General features: G+C 41.1%; 2 protein-coding genes across 17 annotated transcripts in view; both read left to right on the top strand.

Moving 5' to 3' along the window:
* LOC127365901 (phospholipid-transporting ATPase IH-like) overlaps nt 1-4687 on the top strand; it is a 34309-nt gene extending 29622 nt beyond the window's left edge. For 2 of the 6 annotated variants that reach the window (XM_051404462.1, XM_051404461.1), the window contains one exon: nt 1561-4687. In XM_051404462.1, coding sequence (XP_051260422.1) covers nt 1561-1833 — 273 coding nt within the window. In that variant the 3' untranslated portion in view covers nt 1834-4687. Of the gene's footprint in view, nt 1-245; nt 466-1560 lie in introns of those variants that run through there. The other 4 variants (XM_051404464.1, XM_051404466.1, XM_051404463.1 and 1 more) reach the window with 3 other exon arrangements.
* A 7390-nt stretch (nt 4688-12077) lies between these two features.
* Nucleotides 12078-22838, top strand: part of mcf2lb (mcf.2 cell line derived transforming sequence-like b) — a 31894-nt gene continuing 21133 nt past the window's right edge. For 4 of the 11 annotated variants that reach the window (XM_051404570.1, XM_051404571.1, XM_051404572.1 and 1 more), the window contains exons 1-2: nt 15698-16332; nt 22590-22673. In XM_051404570.1, coding sequence (XP_051260530.1) covers nt 15828-16332; nt 22590-22673 — 589 coding nt within the window. In that variant the 5' untranslated portion in view covers nt 15698-15827. Of the gene's footprint in view, nt 12668-12965; nt 13312-15697; nt 16333-19844; nt 19943-22589; nt 22674-22838 lie in introns of those variants that run through there. The other 7 variants (XM_051404573.1, XM_051404574.1, XM_051404577.1 and 4 more) reach the window with 5 other exon arrangements.

Genomic DNA, 22838 nt, shown 5'->3' on the forward strand with positions numbered 1-22838 from the left:
GTTTATTATACACTAAAGAAAACATACCTATGGATATTATCTTCCATTTCTGCCAATAGATCCTAAATGTTACACACTGGACCTTAAATTAAATCAGCACTTTTCTAACAATATAACCTTCATGAAGGTGGGATTATTGCAGGATTATTGTATTACACTGCACTAGTTTCAGATAGGCGCACCTAATACACTGGCATTTGAGTATGTGTTCCAGATTATCACCTTTCCTTTAACGTCATCCACAGAAGGTAAGGAGAGCGGGGGCCCTGGAGGGCTCTGTGGCTCCTGGCACTGCTGGTGGAGGGGCAAGCAATGAGAGGGACCCACTCCACCCTGATAGGACCTGTGAGGGAGACAGTGGAGGAAAAGCTGCTAGGACCTATGACTCCATGATGTCATACAGCCACAGCACCCCGCTCGGCAAACCCTAGAGTGCAACCCCCTCGTTGGGCTAGGGTCACCATGGTAACAGCACACAGAGGGCGTTGACTGTGGGGAGTCGGGTTCTTTTAATGCTGCTGCCATGATGCTTCCTGCTGCTTTGCACTGCATGGGGCATGCTGTCATTCTATGGCTTATAGGCCGGGGTCGGGGAACTTTGTAAGTGTGTCTTCACGAGACATTTCCTTCCGTCAAACCTACTTTCAGGAATCACAATCTCCAATTAACTCTGCAGTGCTGGTTCCAAAGCGTGCTGTGCTTCTCACTGCATGTGGGATGGGAGTTATCTTGATCTGGGTACAAGCCAAATGAGAACTTATATCCTCTGTATTAGACCCCGGCTACTTAGAATCCATTGCCACCTGTCATGTGGGCTCCAACAAGTGGTAGGCTTGTTGCGAATCGCTTTTTGTCCTGTACTGTAGCTTAAGATAGATGTGAAAGTAAGGGTGAGGGGCTCAAATTGAAGGTTCTGGGTCGGAGAAGGTTGTCAGGTTTTAGCGGTTCATGCGGATTTCATTAACATTTCGTTAGTAACTGAGGTCTTATTTTATCATGTACCACCAATAGTAGGTTACTTCATACATTATTGACATCCCACACAAAACTGATCTGGATAAATCCAGGCTGCCGAGGCAGGTGAGAAACCACATACTGTGTACCCATTTACTCTGAGAAGTGTAATCTTGTACCAGGAATACTGGCGACATCTGCTGTTGGAAGGTGGAATAACAAGTGTAAATTTTGTCTTCATTTCCTAAGCATGCTTAATCTAACATGTCTATTAATCACAATGGGAATTTTCAGAGGGTTTTTCATCATTGATCAGTAAGTCCTGTACAATGTCCACACTTTATTTACTTTATTTGTCCAGTTTGTTCAATAAATTTGATCCAGCAGTCCATAACATGGTGTCAATAATCATTAAAAATAAATATCTGGATTTATAAAAAAAGCCTTTTAAACCCTCTGAATATAACCGTGCTGTTCAGTCTTATGCATCAAGCCGTCTCACATCTTTTCTCGTTCACATGTTCTGTGATCTGCATCAGTTCATTTCATTTTCTACCTTTGTGTTTTGGATTTTCCTGTGACGATGCATCCTCCATCTCTCCGTAGGATCAGGACGAGCTGTCGCAGGATGGTGTGGCCGAGTCAACTCCACTGTCCTCTCGTCGATCCTACAAAGGCACGAGCACGGAGTCCTCTCACGTCCACTTTGGCGCTGTGGAGATGCTGTCGCTACGCAGGTCTGATCCCCTTCCCCAGAAACTACTGGCCCACTTGGCGGAAGGGGGAGGGGCAGACTTGCGCTCCCTCAGCCCCTATGTGCTCCGACTCTCAGGGGCGGGATTTGCCCACTACGCTCCAGGCCCGGAGACCTCAGTGTGAACACAAACGCAGACTCTGAAATTATGTGAATCTTGTGGGCTGAAACATCAAGTACATCCCACGATGTGCGACCAAGATCTGTCTCTCAAGAAACAAGGATTTATAGAGCAAAATACAAACATGTTCACACACATCAACCTCCATGCTGAGTTCACCATGTGCATTTTTCTGGGCTACACCTGAGTGGACAACCTTTTAGATATTACAGCCCTGACGCCTCATCTTCATATTTTGGGTGACATCTTTTTTGTTTCAGCGTGGTCTCTGTCTTCGTCTCATCACAGTTCCTACCTAAACTCTTACTTGAAAAAGTCTAAGAACAAAAGGGGAACCATGTTCGAAGGTGCGTTGTTAAATGCACTACTGGAACTGTCCTGTTTCAACAAGTCGGGCCTTTTTATATTCCTTGTCCTCATTTTCAGTCTCACGTTTTTGCCTGTCCCTCCACTTTCGTGTCCTTTTTGCTTCTTTGTAAATGTTTGTTGAAAACATTTATGTACAGTACGTGGTCTGGCCAAGTAAGGGGCAGCTGTCGAGCTTAGCCCTTTAGGTGTGCGTGTGTGTGCATGTGCGCGAGTGTATGCATGAATTTTGCCTGTTACTGTATGTTTGTATGTGACACACTTTTGCCTTACAGGTAACCCACACAGCAGCAGGCTAGGAGCCAAAGGAGAAAGGTGTAAAAAAACAAAAAGAAGACGTAGAAGTGGTGTTTTACAAAGCCTTACACTCACACACATCAGCTGAAGGAGAGAAATTAGGGGAAATCTGAAGAGGGATGAGCAGTATTCTAGCCACCCTGCCTTAATTCATAGGTACCCATTTTTAGTGGATTATATTTTTAGGTCAAACATGTTTGTGAGTGGACGGGGAGGGTCAGAGGGCATCGGGTCTGGTTCGGTGTGTCTGTTATTCCTCTTCTTTTACCCTCTGACGATCCTGTCGACTTTAGTTTTTTGCCAGCGTAGCATGTCCGATCCTTCTGCTGCATGCTGATCTGTTCTTCTCGCGGGTCTTCCTTATGCTCCTTCGTCACAGACATCATTCATCACGAAACCATATCATGCCACCTTTTTTTTCTCCAGACAATGAGCACACTGTGCCCACTCCTGCCTCCATGTGGCCATGTCAGGTAACAGCAGCAGCCTGTGACCGATCGATGGGAGTTTTTATTTATGGATGTCCTAAATGTCTTGCTCTTTCCTCCCTGTTGCATTGTGCTTGTGTGTTTGCTGCCATGCTCTGTGTTATGCAATAGTTAATGTAAGAATGCTAATGCCAAGTTGTCACATTATAAGGGTTTTTTTTCTCTATGTTGCATTAATCCATGAGTTTTTTCTGTATTGTTCTAAAATTATTGATGGCGGTCACTGTTGATGTATGGATGTAACTTAAAAACTTTTGATATATATTGTAGTGAGAAGGGGTGTTATTTATATATATATATAAATATATATATATAGTCTGTTGTAAGTAGGAGGGAGACTTGAATCGGCGATGTCACAATCAAATCAATAGAATGTTGAACTGATTTGTCCATCATGTCCTCCAGCTGAAGATTGTAGCTCATTATGGATGAACCTCTTTTCTTCATTTCTAACATCTGAAGTCCTCTTTGTCCAAAGCATATCTGTCGTGTTGCACTGCAAGTGACTGACTCTGGAAGTCTTGAATGTCAGATTCTGAAGCATTTTTGTATGTTTATACAGTTTATTTTCATACACATCACCATCTGCCAACATGTATAAATTTAGTAACAGGTATTCAGTATTTCTCTTTTTTTTTCTTTTTTTTTTACTGGGGCACAGATGATTTATCAGTTTGGTTGGAGGTCTGGATTTGTCTCTTTTAAGTTTTCACTCAGCCCACAAGCCTCCACAAGTGTTTGGACTTTGGGGCTCAACGTCCTGACCTCAGTAGATTAATAAAAGAGCCTTGGTGCTTGTTATACAGTGTCCCACCTCACTGTGCTGTTGCCATACTGTATCCAGACATATTCTACATGTCACATACCAATCCTACCACAATAATGCTGTAAGGTCTAATTTACTTTAATAATGTAAGGGGGAAATTCTTTGTAGTTCTTCAAAAACAATTTATTTTATTATTAGCTGAGTCCTCCACAGCGCAATTTTTCACTACAACTTGTCATTCTTGTGTTGTCCATTCGGAATATTTCTTTTGCTACTTTTGTATCCCAGAGAGAATACTATATTTTAACTCTGTTAGAATGTATGTTCAAGTTTGTAACCAAAATGAGAGCAACATATACATTATATGATTCATTAGAGATTTACCTATAGGTCTACACACTGCACTTTGTTCTACAGCTGATCAGTTTTTCCCCTAAAACAAGGTCTATTGTCTGTCGACTGGGGTTTATAAGTGTTCACTCTTCCTCACAAGTTATTTTTCTAAGAAGATTGTAGTGGGTGAGAAAAAAAAAAGTGACCAAATAACTTGACTAGGAATGGGCTGTCTGTAGGTGTCAGCCTCTGTCTCAAATGGGTTTATTGCACCAGCCTTCTACTGCTGATCAGAATGTCAAAACTGCTTTTTCTAAGTCCATCAGCAGAACAGCAGGTGCTCCTCCTGTCATTCCTGAGCTTGGCAAAGGTCTGAAATGTCGACTTCTGTGCTCTGAGCAGCACGCTTCATATCATACCTTCAGTATAGCACTGTTTGTATTACTAAACAGGTTTTGAGAAAAAATAAAATGTCTTTATTTTATTTTTTTGGACAAAGATTTTAAAAGTTCACCTGTTGACTTTTTGCCAGCCTGTCTGTAGCAATTGAGGGCAAAGCACTGTATTGTCATTCTGCTTGTAATAAAGAAAGAGTGAGAACACTTGTATATTTGTTGTATATTTAGGGGAAAATGGGGAGCTTTCATGGGGCCCACACCTAACAGTTTAGGTAATACATAATACAATACAATTTGTAATGCTCCTTGTTCCAAAACATTGAGGGGAAAAAACAAATATACCCATAGGTTCTGAGGGATTTTTTAAGGTGACAGAATGTATCCCACTTCATATACTCATTTAACTGAAGTGTACATTTGGAAACAGGTGGCAAAGGAAATGGTTTGCACCCCTTGCACATTGTTTAAAACAGCACATTTTGATGATGCCTAAAGTCATTGTAAAGAATTAAGTTTCACTTTTAAGAGAAAGAAGTTTCCCTTCAGGATTCTGCCCACTTTGGTGTTGTTCGCAACATAAATACTTCGATGAATGTTCAGTTTCTAACTTACATAAATTAATCTTTGTGCACACAGTTTCATTTTATTTGGTTGGTATAGTTTGATGACTATAGTTTTATGGTATCATTTGGTAAGTATAGTTCATCATGGTACATCATATGAACATATGAATGTCATACCATAATGTCATCATATCACATATTGAATTAAAAGTAGATTAAAAGCAAATCATTAGTTCTATTTAAATGCAATAATACGCCATTCAAAGTAAATGTCATGCATTGAATTATACACAAACAAAATTACAGTATTTGCAGTACAAAAAAGGACACATGGACACTGTTATTCTCTTATTATCACTTTACACAACGTCAGGCTCATGAGCACAGTCAGCACTGATAAAGTGTACACAAAAAGAAACACATTTGTTTTGCATGTTAATGACAAAGATTCAATCAAACTGTGAAAACCAGTAAAAAATTACACCTGAAAATGTTTTTTGCAATGTATAATGACGTAACCCTTATAAAATTTTGTTCAGATTATTAGTTTTTATTGATAATAAATGAGAATAAAGGATTAGGGCGTATACAGTTCATGGTGGAGGGAGGCAGATAAAAAGGTATTCCCGAAGAGCAACATTTATGTGTTTTATATGATCTTGGTGTTATTTAGGATGAATTTGATTTACTGTTTCACTGCCACATGTACAATGACTGAGGAACCATCTGTTTGGAAGAATCCAGTTGAAGAACCCTGATTTATTTTGTCTCTTGAAGTAGGATATTTTTGTTGTAGTGAGATTTGTAAAGTGCATGGCAATTAAGACCACAGAGTACTGTATCCAACATCAAGAGACATTTTGGTCATAAACATTGAATCTCATATGTTTTCTTTTTGAATTTGTGGAACTATACATTAGAATTTGTCATGTGGCCATCTTGGCTGATGTTGCTGTTTAGTGTCTTGTAAGCTCACATGGGCTGGGCACCACAGAACATTGTCCTGCTAAGAGTTTGGAAGTTGTATTACAGCTTTCATACAGTAAGCCTATAGAGCAAAATGCTGACTGACACACCAACATACCTCCTCCTGTTGACCTAATCAATTAATGAAAATTGAAATTGTCCATTTCACTTTTTTAAGCCAAATTTCTTGTTTCAGTTTTTTCACAGCTCTCTGCTACTCACCTGTTGATGGACTAAATAAATCCAGTAGACGGCGCTGTGTCTTTAAGTGGCAGTTCACCTCCTTACAGGAAGCTGCCGACGAGAAAGTGACTCAAGAAGACTATTTGGTGGAGAGGTAATACATTTATAGGTTCAAGGGTCTTACAGAACAGAATTATGTGACTTGATACACCAAAAAAAAAGTGTAATAAAGGTAAATCTTCTGAAAACATGCTCTACCAAACACGTTGTTTGTTTATGGTTAAGGTAGTGAAGCGAGCAAAAAACGTATAATCATTCACTGTTGTTAATACAATGTTTAATGTTATTCTGTCCTATAGCGATTAAGGTTATAATGCTAAAATAACTAAAAAATTCACTGCTGTTGGTATCATATATTTAATTGTTATTTCATTATATATGCTGAAATAATAAGCATGATTTTTATTTTTACTGAAAACAAGAAAATTGTCCTTTAGTGATAAAGGTAATGGTGCTAATAATAGATTAATAATACATTTATAATTTTATTAAATGAAACTTATGGACATCCACTGTTGTTATTATAAAATATTTATTCCATTACATATTTGGTGAAAATGTCATTATAACAGTACGATTTTTTAATACTTACTTACTTTTTACCATGAAGTGACTCAAACGTTTGGTAGAGGCCTATAGTAAAAAACAAACTGTGGGGTCTTTGATTGTTGTTATAATTGCCCCAGAGGAGAAAAAAAACGTTCTCATTGCTGTTTTCTTATTGAGCACATTAAAAGGTTAAAATGTTGACTACTCAACTCACTCAGGACAATAAAATGCTGCAAAAGTGCCCCCTTGGCTGCCCCTGTGGTATATAAAACATGATTAAGTGCCCATGGATCTATATGGTGGCCCAATGTGCAAGAAAATGTGATAAAGTCCCTAAAACGTGATAAACCTTTTGTAGAGTAACAACAACTGTTTGTCATAACCAAGTGTTGTCACATGGTGGCAATGCAGCATAATCAATGGTGCATGACCAGTATGTATGTTCCTGCAGATAAGAATGTTCCACGACATGGCCGTCATGCCTTCCCTCCACACTGGGTGTCACTGTTGGATCAGCCTTTGTTGTGTGAAACTGCAGCGCTGACCTTCACTTCCCCTCCCCCTCCCGGTCTGTCTGACAGGTCTGCACAGGTTTGCACCATCATGTGTGCTGAGGCTGAAGCATGCATGTGCGAATGAGGCTGCCTCCAGCTCCACCTTCTCCCCATCTCCATTGCCAGCATCCTGTGCTCTGCATCCCTCTGCGGAGCAATCGTCAGTGTATCTGGGGCTGTCACAGCTTCGGCATCACTCCCTCATCTGCCTCTGCAGCATCCTCTCCATCCTCGAAAGCATCCATTTCTCACAGACATCCCAGCACTTGCGAGCTGCACACACCGCCTCTCTCACACATCTCTTTCCTCCAACATCCGTGTGTCGCACAAGACAGCAGCCAGGCAGTCACATCCCGGGCTAGTTTACCCTGCTGCATCCCTTCTGCTCAGCTGGGCTTGCCACTGCAACAGTCTCCCTCTCCCGTCCTCCTCACCATCATCCACTCTTCGAAGCACCGCTCAGGAAAAAACAGGCAAGCTGTCTCTTCTTCCTGTAAAAGTGTCTTTTGGCTGGGCAGCTGGTCTTCCGCTGTCCCTCTGGAGGATGATCCTGTGGATGAAGACAGAAGAGATGGCCCTGGGGGAGCTGCTGGAGAGACTGAGGACAGTCACCCAAAGCATAGGTGGGTGACAGCAACACACTCAACACCAACTATAGTCTTTAGTCATTATATTTCTGAGAGGAGAGGATTATGCATGTTTGTCTGACACCTGAATATAGGTGAAATACTAATCTGTATGCAGCCACAATAGGAGACAGTATTGTATCTCTTGCTTGGTTAAATTTAGACCAAATAATAGGTGAATGAAAATGGTTTATGAAGGAAAATGCAGGATCATCATGTCAGTGAGCTACAAAGCTTTGTTTTTGTAGAAAGCCACACCAGGTTTAATTCTGTTGTTCATGCTGTTTCAGGTGTTTGGCCAGCAAGCTGATGTTTCTGTTACAATATGCTTGTCGTGGGAAATGTGATATTGACTCATTATTTGATCCAGTTGGAGAAAAAGTAGTTAATGTTGTTGTGACGTCATAATCAATTATTTGTAACGCATTCAGATTTAAATTTGATGTTAAATTGTAAATCTTACCTGTAATCTATGAACTGGTGTCTGTAAAATATACAAAAACACTGGCTGCAGGTTGATTTGTGTTGCTGTACCTGACTGGCCTGCTCCTTCTGCACTCCACCCTAATCAGTTACGGTATTTGGCATGTGTTTGATGGTTGAAATGGGAGACAGTGACCTATACAGATGATCCTACATAACCCTGGACTGAGGACTTAATGTGGACTTGACACTTCAGGTAGTCACATCACTTAGATTTTGCGGTGCTATTGGTTTTGTGTAAAGCTCCCCTGTGTATGTTCATGGCCTTTCATATTTGCTCCAAACAATCAAATCTGCTGCAGGGAAACAGTTTAGGCTCTTCATTTCTGATTCCAGTGCAAATTCATTACACATTCATGGAAAACAAAGCTATTTCTGAGCCTTTTTCTTAGTTCGACATGAGAGCCCTTTTCCAGACTGCAAATGTTATGTCCTGATGTTGCTCCTGCAGACTCGTGATTTATTGGCAGTGACTGAAAGAATTTTTTTTTCTTTAATTCCACTAATATAAGTGATTGAATTATATTTCTGATGTTTGCTTCTCTTCTCTTTTGATCCGTTTATAGAGATCTCCTTTAATCCACTCACTGCTAACACACTGCCACTGTCACAAGCATGAATGCACACACATACAATGTTGTACTGATATTGTTTCATTGAAGATCAGTGATACTGGTCACGTTTAGAGAAGCCATATCTTTATCACATTGTATTGTAGCTTTAAGATCATGATTCTTTTAGCTGCATTTGGAGCAACTGTGTATGTACAGTTAGGTATGAATGTGAAGGGAAGACAAATAATGTCTAATATATGCTTATACAGTGAACACAGTCTGTCCATTTTACTATTGCATGATTTTTGAATCTGCTATGATGGCGAGGCTCTTGCTGCAATCATTAATACAGCACAGTGGGCTCTGTCTTCTTCTTAGCACCAGAGATGGTGAAAGTAGTGAGTGGGTGGACTCGAGCGAGGAGGGGGGCATGGCTATGCCCAAGCTGGAGGAATAAAACTGGACAATGTACAGCTCTGAAGGAGAATTATGAGCTGCATCACTCTACTCCAGAGATGATAAAAACCAAAATGAAATCTTTTTTTACATTTACAGGCATTGAGTGCGTGACATTATACTAAACATTTGCAGACGTGCAGTCATTGGTGGCACTCTGTTTGTAAGGAAATGTGACAGGAATGTGCTGTGGCAGGAGGATGAGAGCAGTAATCGGCTCAGAGAGGAGACTCTGACACTGATCACAGAAGACAGCAGAGAGGAAGGGAGAGTGAGGAAAAGAGAGATTCAGGGAAACAAAGTCAACTGAGGATGAAAAGGACTTAGCATTGTCTAATCTGCCAAACTGCTCGCTTCTCCTGATCTGAAAAGGAGGTGTCATGTTGGAAAATGCAGACAACAAACCCCTGTCGTTTTTCCTTTTCCCCAGAGAACAAGGTGCAAACGCACCTGGTCTCTGTATGAGCTCCTGGTTTCTGTCTGTTCTGTGCTATGGACATGACTGCACATGCAATATACTGAAAATGATGTAAAGTCAGGAAGATCTCTTTGCATTCCACACTATGGCAGACTGTATTTTCCTTTTATATATTTTTTTAATGACCCAATCCATCCATCTTTCAGTGTAGTCATTCAGTCAGCAGTGAGTGGGCAGAGCTGTTTATCATATCTCATCTGTGTATTTCTTATAAATAATGTTGGTTTTGGACTGCTGGCTCAAACAGAACAGCGAGTAGTGGCCTGTTGGTGGCGCCACATTATAAATCAGGGGGGCTATATGCTTCATTCTCTGGGAACCATGAATATCTGTACAAAATTTTATGGGAATCGATCCAGTAGTTGCTGAGAAATTCTAGTGTGAACCAAAGTGGTGGACCGACTGATTGATCAGAATATTAATCATTTATGAAAGTGATTGTTACTTGCAGGCCTAAGCACTGACATGCCTCTCCCCGACTCTCTAACTGGGCATTTGACCTACTTCCAGTTGATTTAAAGGAACACATCCAGTTCAGTGAGTCACAGGTCTCAGCTTTTCCAGCAGGAATCTGTTCATCTGCAGCCACTGACGGTTGGGGGGGGCTGTGTTATTTATCATGCAATAATAGTGACGGATTATATGGGGCTGAGTATGGCTAGTACGTATTCACACCTCTCTGCTTGTGTGTATGTGTGTGAGACTGTGTATTTGCTGCTGATCTGGGCAGGAGCTGAGGTTTATAAAAGTGTCTGAGCTACAGGCAGCCCAGCTGTCGCATGAGTTCAAGGTTTGCTATTCAGTCTCAGTCATTAGTTATTGATCAAATGCTCCTCTGTTGCATTGTTTGGATGGAAAGCACAACAAGGACGGTTGCTTATACATCAGATATAAGTAAGACTTTATTGTTAAGATAATGTGAGTGTCAGGTTCCTTTTTAGCTTGAGGTCATGGGTTCATTCAGCCTTAAGTGGGCTGTGCTGTTCATCCCTAAAAGCAGAGCAGGTGTATAGCCAGATGGATCCAGCAGGTCACTATTAGTCTCCAGCTAGTCAGCTGAGAGCAGAAAGGACACAAGTAGCCAGAGTTAGGCAGAGTGCTGCAATAATACAGCTTTCTCAGTTTATTTCATTTCCTTTCAATACTTTTGTTTATGGCCAAGTACCTGACATTCTCACCAGCCTCAGTTGTGCTGGTGTGTTTACTTCTAACTATAGAAAATTTTATAGAGGACAGTGTGTATGCTAAACATCCATGTTAGTGTTGTCATTGTGAGGCTGATATGCTGATGTTGCATTGAGCTCAAAGCACTGTGTACCTAGTCCACTCTTAGGCTTGTTGTTTTAGGATTAATGGTGGTCTTTGTGGAACAACTTCTGTCAAAAGAACGTAGGGAAGAGAGGGCAGGAAGCTCATATGAGCTTTTGAGAGTGTGTATATACACACATGCAGGTACACTGAAGTATAAAGTCAGTGTGGGAGCAAACTGCAATGAAGGGCTATAGATGAAATAACACACAGGAGATGGATGATGCCTCAAAGGAGGGATCAGACCTGATTAACGGGGGAATGGGGGGGGGTATGGGTAGATGGCTGATGTTGGCTGTTGTGTGTCTCTCATCCTGCAGTCGCCTCATCAGTATGTGTGAGAGTGCAACCCCTCTCATCTCTATTCTAAGCCTATAAACTGCAAGCTGCCTTTTGCTTGCCAGCTTTAACCACACAAACACAACCAAATACACACTCACACACATAAACACACACATTTAAAAGCCTGCCAGATACCTCCTCCTCTCTCCCATCAAAGAGGACCCTCTATGTTTGCTCATCCACCACAGTTACTGGTCATATTGAGCATTAACACACCCTGGCAAGTCTACGTCCACCACAAAGTTTTAGTGTTAAAGTATTATTTATATTTTTCCAGTTTTCATGCATTCTTTCCTGGTTCACCAGAAAGAAACTGGGGAATAGAAAGAGGAAAAGAAAAGGCAGATTAGTTGAGGAGTGGAGGAATATAATTAGCCTGAGCAGCAGAAGGGGATTTGTGCTCTACCGGCTGCCCTCTGCTCCCTCTCCCCTCTCCCCTCCTCCCCTCTCATCCTTCCTCGGAAACCTATGCTACTCTGAGCTGTCAATAGTTGCACTTGCGACGAGGTATGCGTGTTCATCAGATTGTGAGTGTGTGTGTTTGTGCAGAGCAGAGCTGGGCCCATTCTCACCTCCAGTGTTTGTTTCAGAGGTTGTGCAGACAGTGACTCAGCTTTTTTTTTTTGGTTCTGCACTATGCTGTTTCCTCGAGTTCCCAATGTGGCTCTGCAGAGGACACCGGGCTTGTCTTGTATGTAGCCGATGCAGACATCTCCTCACAGGATGCGTGTGAGCGCATGTCGTCTTGATTCAGAGTGACCTGCCACATTACAACAAAGAGGGTCCTTCCCATGCCTGCATTTGGGGGCTGTGATTTGGAGTCTATTAGAGTGTGCAGCGGAGCTTTGCAGGTGCAGCGAGGGGTCTCTCTGGATGACAGAGTTTGTTTGAGTGTGTGAAACCAACAGCCAGCTCTCATGTCTCTGCATGAGTTTCTGCGGGAGGGTGGTGAGGCGTCGCACCGGATCATGAACCGGCTCAGTCATCTGATCCAGAACCTGGACATTTCTGGATCTCCTTACCCTTTCAGCCCTGGGAGCCGCAATAACTCCTGGAGAGACTGGGATGGTAAGACCACAGGAGGAAGGGAGACAGTGTGTTTCTGTGGACACTCAGCATGCTTATGTGCAACTTTCCAGAGTTCATATACATTCCTATGTGTGTGTGTGTGTGTGTGTGTGTGTGTGTGTGTGTGTGTGATGTAATATGTTTCTGACTGAAGCTCTGGCCAGAGTTCTTCAGGGCATCATGCCCAGAGCCTCACACACAGTGTTTCCTGTGGGCTTCCCTTGCTCCCCACTAAGCTGTTTCTGTGTCTTTGTGTGTTTAACAGTTTGTGTCTGTGCTAGTGCGTGACTGCGCAGCCTAAACAGCCGTTTCAGTTTCTGGCATACAGATCTCGGCAGCAGCACAGATATTTTTCCATGGCAGTAACAGATTCTTGAGCAAATGCAGAAATTGCAGCGCACAGCACTTTACCAGCAGACGAGCTGGTGCAAAGGAGTGGGAACTGCTGATTAAAGCTGCTGAGTTTTCAAGTTGTTGTCCTTTCAGCCAGATTGTTGCTGCTTTGAGACCTTGGTTTATGCCACGGCAAAGAAAAATACTTTCCCAGGTCACACTGACACACAGGGAGAAAAGCATGGTGAGGAAAGCCAGGAGGAGAGCTTCACAATGGGATAGTGGGATGCCGATGGTTCCACTTAAGCCACGTGAGTCAGGACATGTACAGTCGTTTTTTGTCTTTCTGTTTGGGTAGGGTACTTGTGTATTTCTCTGTGGCTAGAAAGGGCTGATTTTGTGTGATTTGTGTATGTGTAAGCTATTTCCTATAACTTGCTGACGTGAAAACCTTACCTTCTCTTGTTTGTCAGGCAGCCTCTCTCTCTCCGGGTTTATCCTCAGATATTTATGTTTGTTCTTTTCCTGTTAACTTGGCTATGCATGTTCAAAGCTATTGCTGTGCCTGTGTGTCTGCATATATGTGCAGTATGTGCAAAGGCATTTACTGGCATGTTGTTTTTGTCTGCTTTGTTTGTCTGTACCTTGAGCTGTGTGTTTCAGGGAATGTTCTCATTTGTTCCCAGTTCTGTTTAAGACATTAGCCATGAGGTGGATGCATACAGAGGAACTATGTTGTTGATCTAACAGTTGTTTGGTTTTACAGTCTGAGGCCGTTGATACTGATACCATATGGAAATCTGAGAAAGAAGGGATCTTTTTTTACCTGTTTTCAGAATAGTGCTTGCTTGTATTTGTAGGTTACTCATACAAAAACATTGATCTGCATGTTATTCAACCTGTGACTGATTCCTAAAATGATCTCTGCTTCAAAACAAGTGAAAGACAGAAGATGCACAAATGAAATTCAGTTGAAATGTTTTTAAATCAACTGTATCAAGTAGTTCCTTCATGTAATTTCACCAGCATGTGAAACTGAATCACAACCAGGTGTGTTATGTTGGTATATTTATATATTTCTGTTTGACTATTAACTTTGCAATCTACTGCTACTTCTGTGCACTCTGTATTGTACATCTGTTTTATGGTTGCCTGTCTTGAAAGATGAATCCCAACTCTGTTCCTCACCCAAAGGATTAAATCGTTTTTCTTGTGGGATTTTCCTTATTGAATTGAGTGTTCTGCAGATCTCAAACTTGTTATTTGGGGGCGATATAAACTAAAGTTGACTTAAAAAGAGGACTTGACAGTTCAGTAGGAGATTTGGATGGGTTATGCTTGTGCCAGCTAATGTAGCTTTGAGCCACTAGCCTCAAGCAGGAGTGAGGAGCCAGCCACAAAGGTCTTGTAAGCTCACTTCTTTTCCAAGTCCCTTAAGGTTTTTTTTTTTATTTTCAAATTTGTAGTGTTCAGACCCTGTTTAGTAGATTTCATACAGCTGCCTCAGGAGCCACAAAAAGGCTTTATACAACTTGTTTCACATGTGCTACATAAGACCTATAAATAGACTTTGGGTGGGTTTCCCCTTTAATTAGACCAAAGAAAAGGAAAACCATAGAAGGATTTGCAATTAGTTATTACTTTTTTAGGTTAAGCATATTTTTCTGACATTTTGTGCTGACTGGGACTCTTTTTCGGTTCATAAATCTATGAGTTAAAGTAAACGTCTGACTCACACTGTGAATTGATCAGCACTCTGTCCCTTTGTTTGCTCCTCTTGTTCACTTTGAGCTGTGCACTTCTGCAGGCTAATGGCTGTCGTATTTATCTCTGAAGGTTTACGACACTGATAACCTCGTGCATGCCCTTGGCCATAGAGCAAACACGTGTGTTAAACACAATGCCCCACCCACTCACAACACCCACAACAGACACACACACACACATGCAAGCATACATGTACGCACACTTAACACAATCAACATCTCTCGCCCAAACCATTCAGCACACTGAACTTGTATTAATGGCTAGATCAGGAGACAGAATGGTGTCTATTAGCTTGTTTTGGCTGAATTATATCTTTTATACAACTCATTGAAATGGAATCTAAATTGCCACATTCTGTTAAGAAACAGTGTCTTTCTTTGAGAGGTCTCATTAGAATTGAGTCTTTCAGTGAGTTTGTAAGAATGGAGTCTTTTGAGTGGTGTAAACAAGAATAGGGTCTTTGAATAGATATAGTCTGTGAATGGTTAAATGGGGATGCAGGCAGTGTTTGAATGGGCTGGTCAGAATGGAGGCTTTGTACTTTTGGTCCACATCTCCTGAGATAAGGCAGACGAGGAGCCAGACCTTTGTTAAACTAGGTAAATGAGCACTGGGCAAAGGGCTGGGAGCTGCAGTTCCTACCTAACCACTGTGACACAACATGGCATGACATAAAAACATGCATGACTTTTTTCTGTTTCTGACAAGTCTTACAGAATCCGAACTGGATCCCTTTGAGAGGTCAGACAAAGTCATACATTAGCAGGTTGGAGGCTTTGCTTTCCAACCGGGAGGGGTCAGGTAATTGTCCTTTTAGGGGAGGGATAAGAGTGGCTGCGTGAGCAGGGAGGGTGGGGTAGAGTGCTACACTGTAGCTTTTGTCTGCAGGAAACATAACCTGAGGTTGCAATAGGAAGTCCTCACAGTTACTGAGTGAAGTCCTGCGGGCTGTAGAGCACCTGCAGCCTGACAGAGAGCGAGAGGCTGAATGTGGAGACTGGTGAAAGGTGAAGTCAGAATGAGAAGGAAATTGTTACGGTGATACCTTTTGCAGAGCTGCATGGAACAGGTGTTGCAGGAGAGGCGCGAACCAGAAGTAGACTGGGACAGAACGATGGGAGGAGAGGAGATGGCAGATTCTGACTTTTTGATGGAGAGGGATGTTGAGGTCGAGTTAGACTCTGGATTTTGCTTCGAAGTGGACTCAGAACTGAGTTTAGCTGGACAGGTGAGTGCAGGCTCAGATAGAGAGGAGCTGGACTGGTTTGTGATAACAGGACACGGAGATTCTCTGTTTACTAGTGCTGAGCAAAGAGAGGGGAGAGAAAGTCCAGGAGGAGATGGATGGAGTCAAACTCAAGAGGAACGTGAGACAGAGGCTGATTCAGGGTCAGAGAGAGGAGTAGAGATGGACGATCAAACTAAAGATGTCAAAGAGGAAGTGACGGTGGGAACGTTGGATGTGTGTTTGTGGCCAGTGGAGGAGAGTGGGGATCATGTACGGATCTCTCTGGAGGAGGTGCAAACATACTACAGATTTTCTCGCTACTGCCAGTGGCTGTGTGGTAGGTGTCGGTTGTTTTATCATGTTCTCTCATCTTTTTTATGCATGCATCACAAAACGATTATTCCCTTGTCGCAGTCTTTCTTTCACCCTGCTGTATTTACAGTGTTTTGTGTTATGGGCAGTTTACCCCCGTATTATATTAACCACAATTTGGTTCTGATATCTTACCAGCACATCCTCCACTTGCCCTCTTCTGTTTGAGTTCACCTGCCCCTCTACCGTTGCTCTCACCTGATGTTTTTTTTTGAGAATCTATAGCAAGCAGAAGAAGAAAATAAAAACAATGTAATTCACAGAGGAATTAGATCATCTGTGTCCTGTTTTGTGTATGAATGTGGCGTCTGGTATAGATAACGTTGTGATAATGATCAACAGTGATGCATTACTGCACTATATTTAGTATACAGTACCATGGGTAAATGTATTAATAAAAAGGTTTTGATGAGCTTAGGGAAGAGACCACTGTATTACTGAAGACCCAGCACAGCAGCATAAATGTTAACCATCACCTTAACCCTTTTTAACCCTCATCTGAACCCTGTCACCCCTTGGTGTTCTTCTTGATATTAGGGACTCATCTGTCACTGCTCAGCCCTATTTAGTGCTTTGCTCTGTCTTTGTCACTCCATGACCATGACGGTAAGCCCCTTATCCCCACTTGTTGCCCTCCCCCATCTCTCTGTTTGTGGGTGCACACCCCATTCTCTGCTCTTTACCCCCAACTGTGCACTCACTACTCACAGTACAAAATATTTTATAGAATAATTTGGGCTTTCTTGGACCACAAAAAAAGTTTGGGTGAAAGAGTTATTTCTAAGTCATTAACAATCAAATAACCCGCTTTTTCCAACAGTTTTATATTTTTTTTTTGTTCCATTCATTCTGGCCTGATGAACCAGAGTTTCAGGCTTCTCCTCGAGTCCTGTTTAATCTGTGTCAGTAGTGGCAGGCAGTCCAGGTGTGTGACTCTGACCCACTAATGTTTGACTCATCACCCACAAACGTGAGCGTGAGTGGACACTAATCCCCATCGTTAAGCCTTTTAAAGAACATTAGCGCCTCAACCAGCAGGTGGTATGTATGTGTGTTTACGTATGTAGGGGATGTTGGAACAATGTTTTTTCAAGCTTTGTATATATTCTCATAAGCAATGGTTTCATTAAATTATTGTTTTTTGTATAGCAAGGAAATATTTCCATTTGTCATTTTTATTGTGAGGTTAAAACAACAATTATTTTGGTATCTTGTAATTATCTACCATGTCATACAATGCAGAAAAATATGAGTAAAACAAACACCAAAAGTAATTTGAGCTCTTATTTTTAATGAGCTTAATAATTCTTGTTTTCCTGTTGGGAGGATGTGGTCTGTGTGTGTCAATATACATAGACTGAGTTTCATTTAGACCAACTCAGAGACAACAATACATGGATAATGCTATTTTTTTTTTACTTTACTGACATCAGTGATACTTGCTGATGACTGGACATGAGATTAGAAAAAAGTAGTTTCACTATCTGTTCTCTTTCGTGAGAAATAAAGTAGTATCTGAAACTCATCTTCTCCCATTCTAATGGCCAGAGGGGCTGTTAACAATTATATAATACTGTGTGAACTGTGAGTAGAAGTATGGAAGGAAGTATTGAAAGTAATAGGAAGAAAGGAGGAGAAAATGTGACCCAAAAGTGACAGAAACTTAAACCTACCAGGAGGGGGTTTTTCAGTAACAGTAGCCCCTTTCTGGAAACAAAGTACAGCTATTGCTGGCCTGGGTGGGGGGTTGTTTTTTGATTTGATGTGTGTGGGAGTTGCTGGGGGCAAGGTGTGGCTGGTTGAGTAAGTGAGTTCAGAAAGTGGAAACTGATGGAGGTTTCTGTGTGAACTTGATTCCACGAGGAGTGTGTGAGTGCCTCTGAGCGCTCTGCAGATGGCTAGACAGTTGTAGCGTGTCCTCAGGCAGTGAGTGGCCATTATCAACATGGCAAAACTGCTTTACCAAGTTACAAACATCACACATGTGGTCATTTATCTTGTCTCATTTCCACTTGCCTGACTTCTTTTGAGCGCCATTTTGGTGTGCACACCCTTGCTTGAGGTTAAATTGAAAGAAAAGAGGAAAAGGAAGCTGTGTCTCAAATAACATGTGTGGATATCAGTCAGTCGTACCTAATCAATATCTTTTAAATGCAGATGTCAGAAATAGTATCCAATCAATAGAGGAAAAGGCTGATACGGAGTACTCTATTCCCTATAGGTCTGGTAAGAATAAAAGAGACAAAACAAATTTGGTTCTAAGGTCAGATAATTTTTCCAAATTATAACAAAAACTGGCACAGACCATGGAGTGCACAATCAATAATGTTTGTCCAGCTACAGGTGGGCTTTTAATTTATAATAGATGGACTAGTGCAACCATTGCCGTATCATATACAGTCCCAGTGGAGGAGAGGAGGAAACAGATTGAGTGTAATTGAATAGCACCTCGATCTATGCGTCACCTCAGCGGCCTCCTGCTGTCCTGCAAGATTTAAAACCACCTGCTTCAGGCATTTGTGATGTCATAAGCTTGGCAAACATGTTGTGACATCACCAAGGGCTCATCTGTTGTTCTCATAGTGATGTCATTAACTTAAAGGTGCTAAAAACAAATTTTATTGATCAGCTTCATACTTTTAGCGATGGGCTCTGCTCCTACATAAACAGAGAGTTTATTGTTGATGCTGTTTCGTCTGTGCTCTTCTCGTCGGTTTGAGGTGAATTGAATCAAAGTCTGATGACAGTTTTAGGGGTTGTTGGCTTATGTGATTAGACCACACCCACACAGACCTGAAAAAAGTGGTCAGTAGGTCATTTCATAGATATTTATGAATTAATCATTACCTAATTGTTCATTAATAGTATCTCCCGGTCTGTTCTCTAGTAACTTAGTGTGATCTACTGAAGAGTCCTCTATCCTCATTCATTCCTTAGTCACTACTCACAATTTTGTGTTACCGTAGGCTACACACTGTTATTAACATAAAGTACCCCTTACAGGTACATGAAGGTAGAAAAGCAACCTTAAATCATGTGATGTGCAATGTAAAATGGACAACAGTAGTGTAAAGTATAAGATAACTGTAATTTACAGTGATCAAGGGGCTTGCACATACAAAAACACTGGTATGATCCTTTAAGTTCCCCGATTAGCTAAAATCTTTGATTAATGTTGTTTTGACACAACAGGCATGGCACCAGCTGGTCTCAAATGAAAAAGGCAGACGACATACTTGAATGAATCCTGTCCCCAAACAGTTTCTGAGTGTGTGTGTGTGTGTGTGTGTGTGTGTGTGTGTGTGTGTGAGAGAGAGAGAGAGAGAGCGAGAGAGAGAGAGTACTGATACCCTAAGGCCAAGTCACCTGATAGGTCTCCAAACAAAGAGTAACAACAAGCCTCTTTGGTTTGTTTAAACTGGACTCAGAGGAGGTTTCTGAGTAAAAAGACTGTGCCTGCAAAGACAGACAGTCATGATAACATACAGGATGAAGAGGGGAATGACTTCCATGATGGATATTTTTTTATGATGTGGATGTTTTGGCCTGGCTCTGAGCCTGATGACACAGGGCAGGTAGGGTGCCACACAGGAGAAGTTGTTAGGACAGATTGTTTATTCAACTACATCTTGTCAGTCTAGTTGTTGATATCCTTGTTTCTTTGGGACTATGTTTTTTTTGTATAATCGCTGATTGGTCATTGATTTTGGAGAGTTGAGAATAAATAATCAGACAAAACAAATGAGGGGGACAGAAATGTATTTGTATGTAAGGGGACTATTTGTAATGGTAGTATAACAAATTTAAATGCAAAGGTAAAAACTGTGAGTGCTTTCCCTAAATTAATATAAAACTATAAAAGCTATAACATTTTTATATACATATACTTTTAAAATGAATGGTTATACACTTTACAAATATTAAATAAAAAAATTATTCAGGAAGACACTGACAATTACACATTTTCCAGGATGTCAGTGATGTTTTGCCTCAGTAAACAGAGCAAACAAAGTCACTGAGACTGTAATGAAAAGTCGACATTGCTCTGTACTATTACGTTGACTTACCAGTCTATGTTTGAAAGCATAAAGCATGTCACTGTGAGACACTCCCTTCCCGTAATTCACCGGATTTTCTGGTCACTAGATGCCCCTCCTTTTCATTTTCCACTTGGATTTTCGTGCATCCACTCTATTTTTAACTGAAGCACAGTATCATCAGTTTTGTAGATGCTAGAGAGGCTCTCATGCATTTTTAAAATAACTGAATTCTGGTTTTACATGCAGAAGAACGACTGCTCTCTAGCCCTGGGCATTTTAGTGGGCTGGAAGTGCTTTTATACAGAAAATGGAAAACTAATGACGAGCTGAAGAGGCCAGAGCTTCTGTCTAGCAATGTGGTCTCTTAGCTGTAATGACATAGACGCCTACACATCCTCATTTGGCTGGAACCAGGTATAAAATATATCTTAAAAGATCCGCTTGTCAAATGTGGCCAGTAACTTGGCAATTGTTGTTCAGGTTCTGATATTCATACTGTTGAGTTGCCCTGATAGAAGTCATCTTAAAGGTCCAGTGTGTAACAATTAGGAGGATCTATATCTAGAATATAATATAATATAAGTGTGTTTTCATCAGTGTGTAATCACCTGAGGGAGCGGGTCCTTACTTTATCTTACAGCAGTATCTGACCACAATGTATCCGATTAACCTACTTATTTCCCTCAGGCCTCACACTATGACATCTACATTTAAAACTGATAACAGACAGCAGTTTAGCTCAATGAACCATGAAGCTGATGAAACAGCACAAAGCGTATAGATTTAGTTTCCTTCTGGGATATCAGAAGAAAGGGGTGATGTGTGTGTTTTGAGGATGATATACACTCCACAAATGTAAACAGACACATTTTCACAACAGCAGACCATAAAGTGAATCTTAAATTTAAAAAAATTACTTTATTAAATGTAAGATAATATGATGTGTACCTTTTTAGCTTATGTAAACATGGAGCGTGTTTGAGAGCAAAGCTGTAACATTATAATCCTGCAGGAAAGAACTGCACTTTCCAATTTTCCTTTATTGATCTGTTTTGCCCTTTCGCAGGTCTCATTTTCAAGTTGAACTTTGGCCAGTTTTCATTCAACAAGCAATATTTAGAAATTCCTTGAATACAAGTCAATGCATATACGCTGTATACTGTAGAGAGACTGATTATGTTTATTACATATTTATGAGCCCTAGCAGCTGGCAGACAGCTGTTTCTCAGTGTAACCTACTTCTTTTCCACATTCTTTTTGTCAGTAAATATCTATATTTGTGCTTGGTCTTACCACTAAGACTGCAATGTGAATATAGGCTACTGTATTTTTTCACATTACTGTTACAATGCCTAACATGTTATGATATACAAAGGTAAACAGTCTGTTACCTGGCCAAAAAGTCGCTGACTAATGTTATTTTATGCTATTTGAGCTGCTATATAAGTATCTGTGGCCCAACCTCCAGTTTGACCCCTGGGATAGCCAGAATCTCCATCTCTTACTGGGATAATGAACCTTAAATCTGATTATTTTAATCCTTATGAAGGGAGTCTATGGGGGATGGAGAGCTGTTGAAAGAGAAGAGAGGGGACGGACGAAGCATGTACATTTTCTTCAGTACTGTATGTTATCTACAACAGAACAGATCTATGGGGATCTAACAGCAAGTCTCCATTTCTTGGAAATATGTATTGAAGTCAAGATTTTACCCTGCCTCTATATATTATGCGCAGCAAAGCATATTTCCTATATTAGTTGTGTGTGTGTGTGTCTGTGTGTGTGTGTGTGTGTGTGTGTGTGTGTGTGTGTGTGTGTGTGTGTGTGGTGTGTGTGTGTGTGTGTGTGTGGATGGTGCCAGATGAAACTGATGTTATAAACACGGCAATTAAAGAAAGCTATACATCTTCAGCTCTGATGTCCCTAATATTTACACTTCGATATAGGGTTTTGTGCAATTTACAATTCCCTCACTTTCCCTTTATATAGGGTTTTATGCACTTTCATTTCATTTCTAGAGAAGTATTTGTTTTATAGATTTATATGTCTTTCTTGTGTGTCTTTTTAACTTGACTTGACTCTCTGACCAAACAACCGCACAAGAGTTGCTGTGTGTGCAAGCACAAATGGCAAATAAAGTTCTTGAATCTTGAATCTATTTGCATTTCTGTCTTTTCTCCAGATGAGATCATGCAGCTGGACACCAGTCCCCTCCGTGCTGCTGACATCACTCCTGACCTCAAGAGGCAGTTTGCCTTCCTTTCAGGTGACACTCTATCTTTCTCTGTCTGACCATCTGTTTTTTGTACTGTATGGATGGATATTCTGTCTGTCAGTTTATTTCTTCATTAGCACACCACTAATCGTCTTTCTCATGTCTGCCATCCTAGGGATGATTTATATTTTAACCACTCCACTTAGAATATTTGCA

Source organism: Dicentrarchus labrax, unplaced genomic scaffold (assembly GCF_905237075.1).
Source record: "Dicentrarchus labrax unplaced genomic scaffold, dlabrax2021, whole genome shotgun sequence".
Classification (NCBI taxonomy): domain Eukaryota; kingdom Metazoa; phylum Chordata; class Actinopteri; family Moronidae; genus Dicentrarchus; species Dicentrarchus labrax.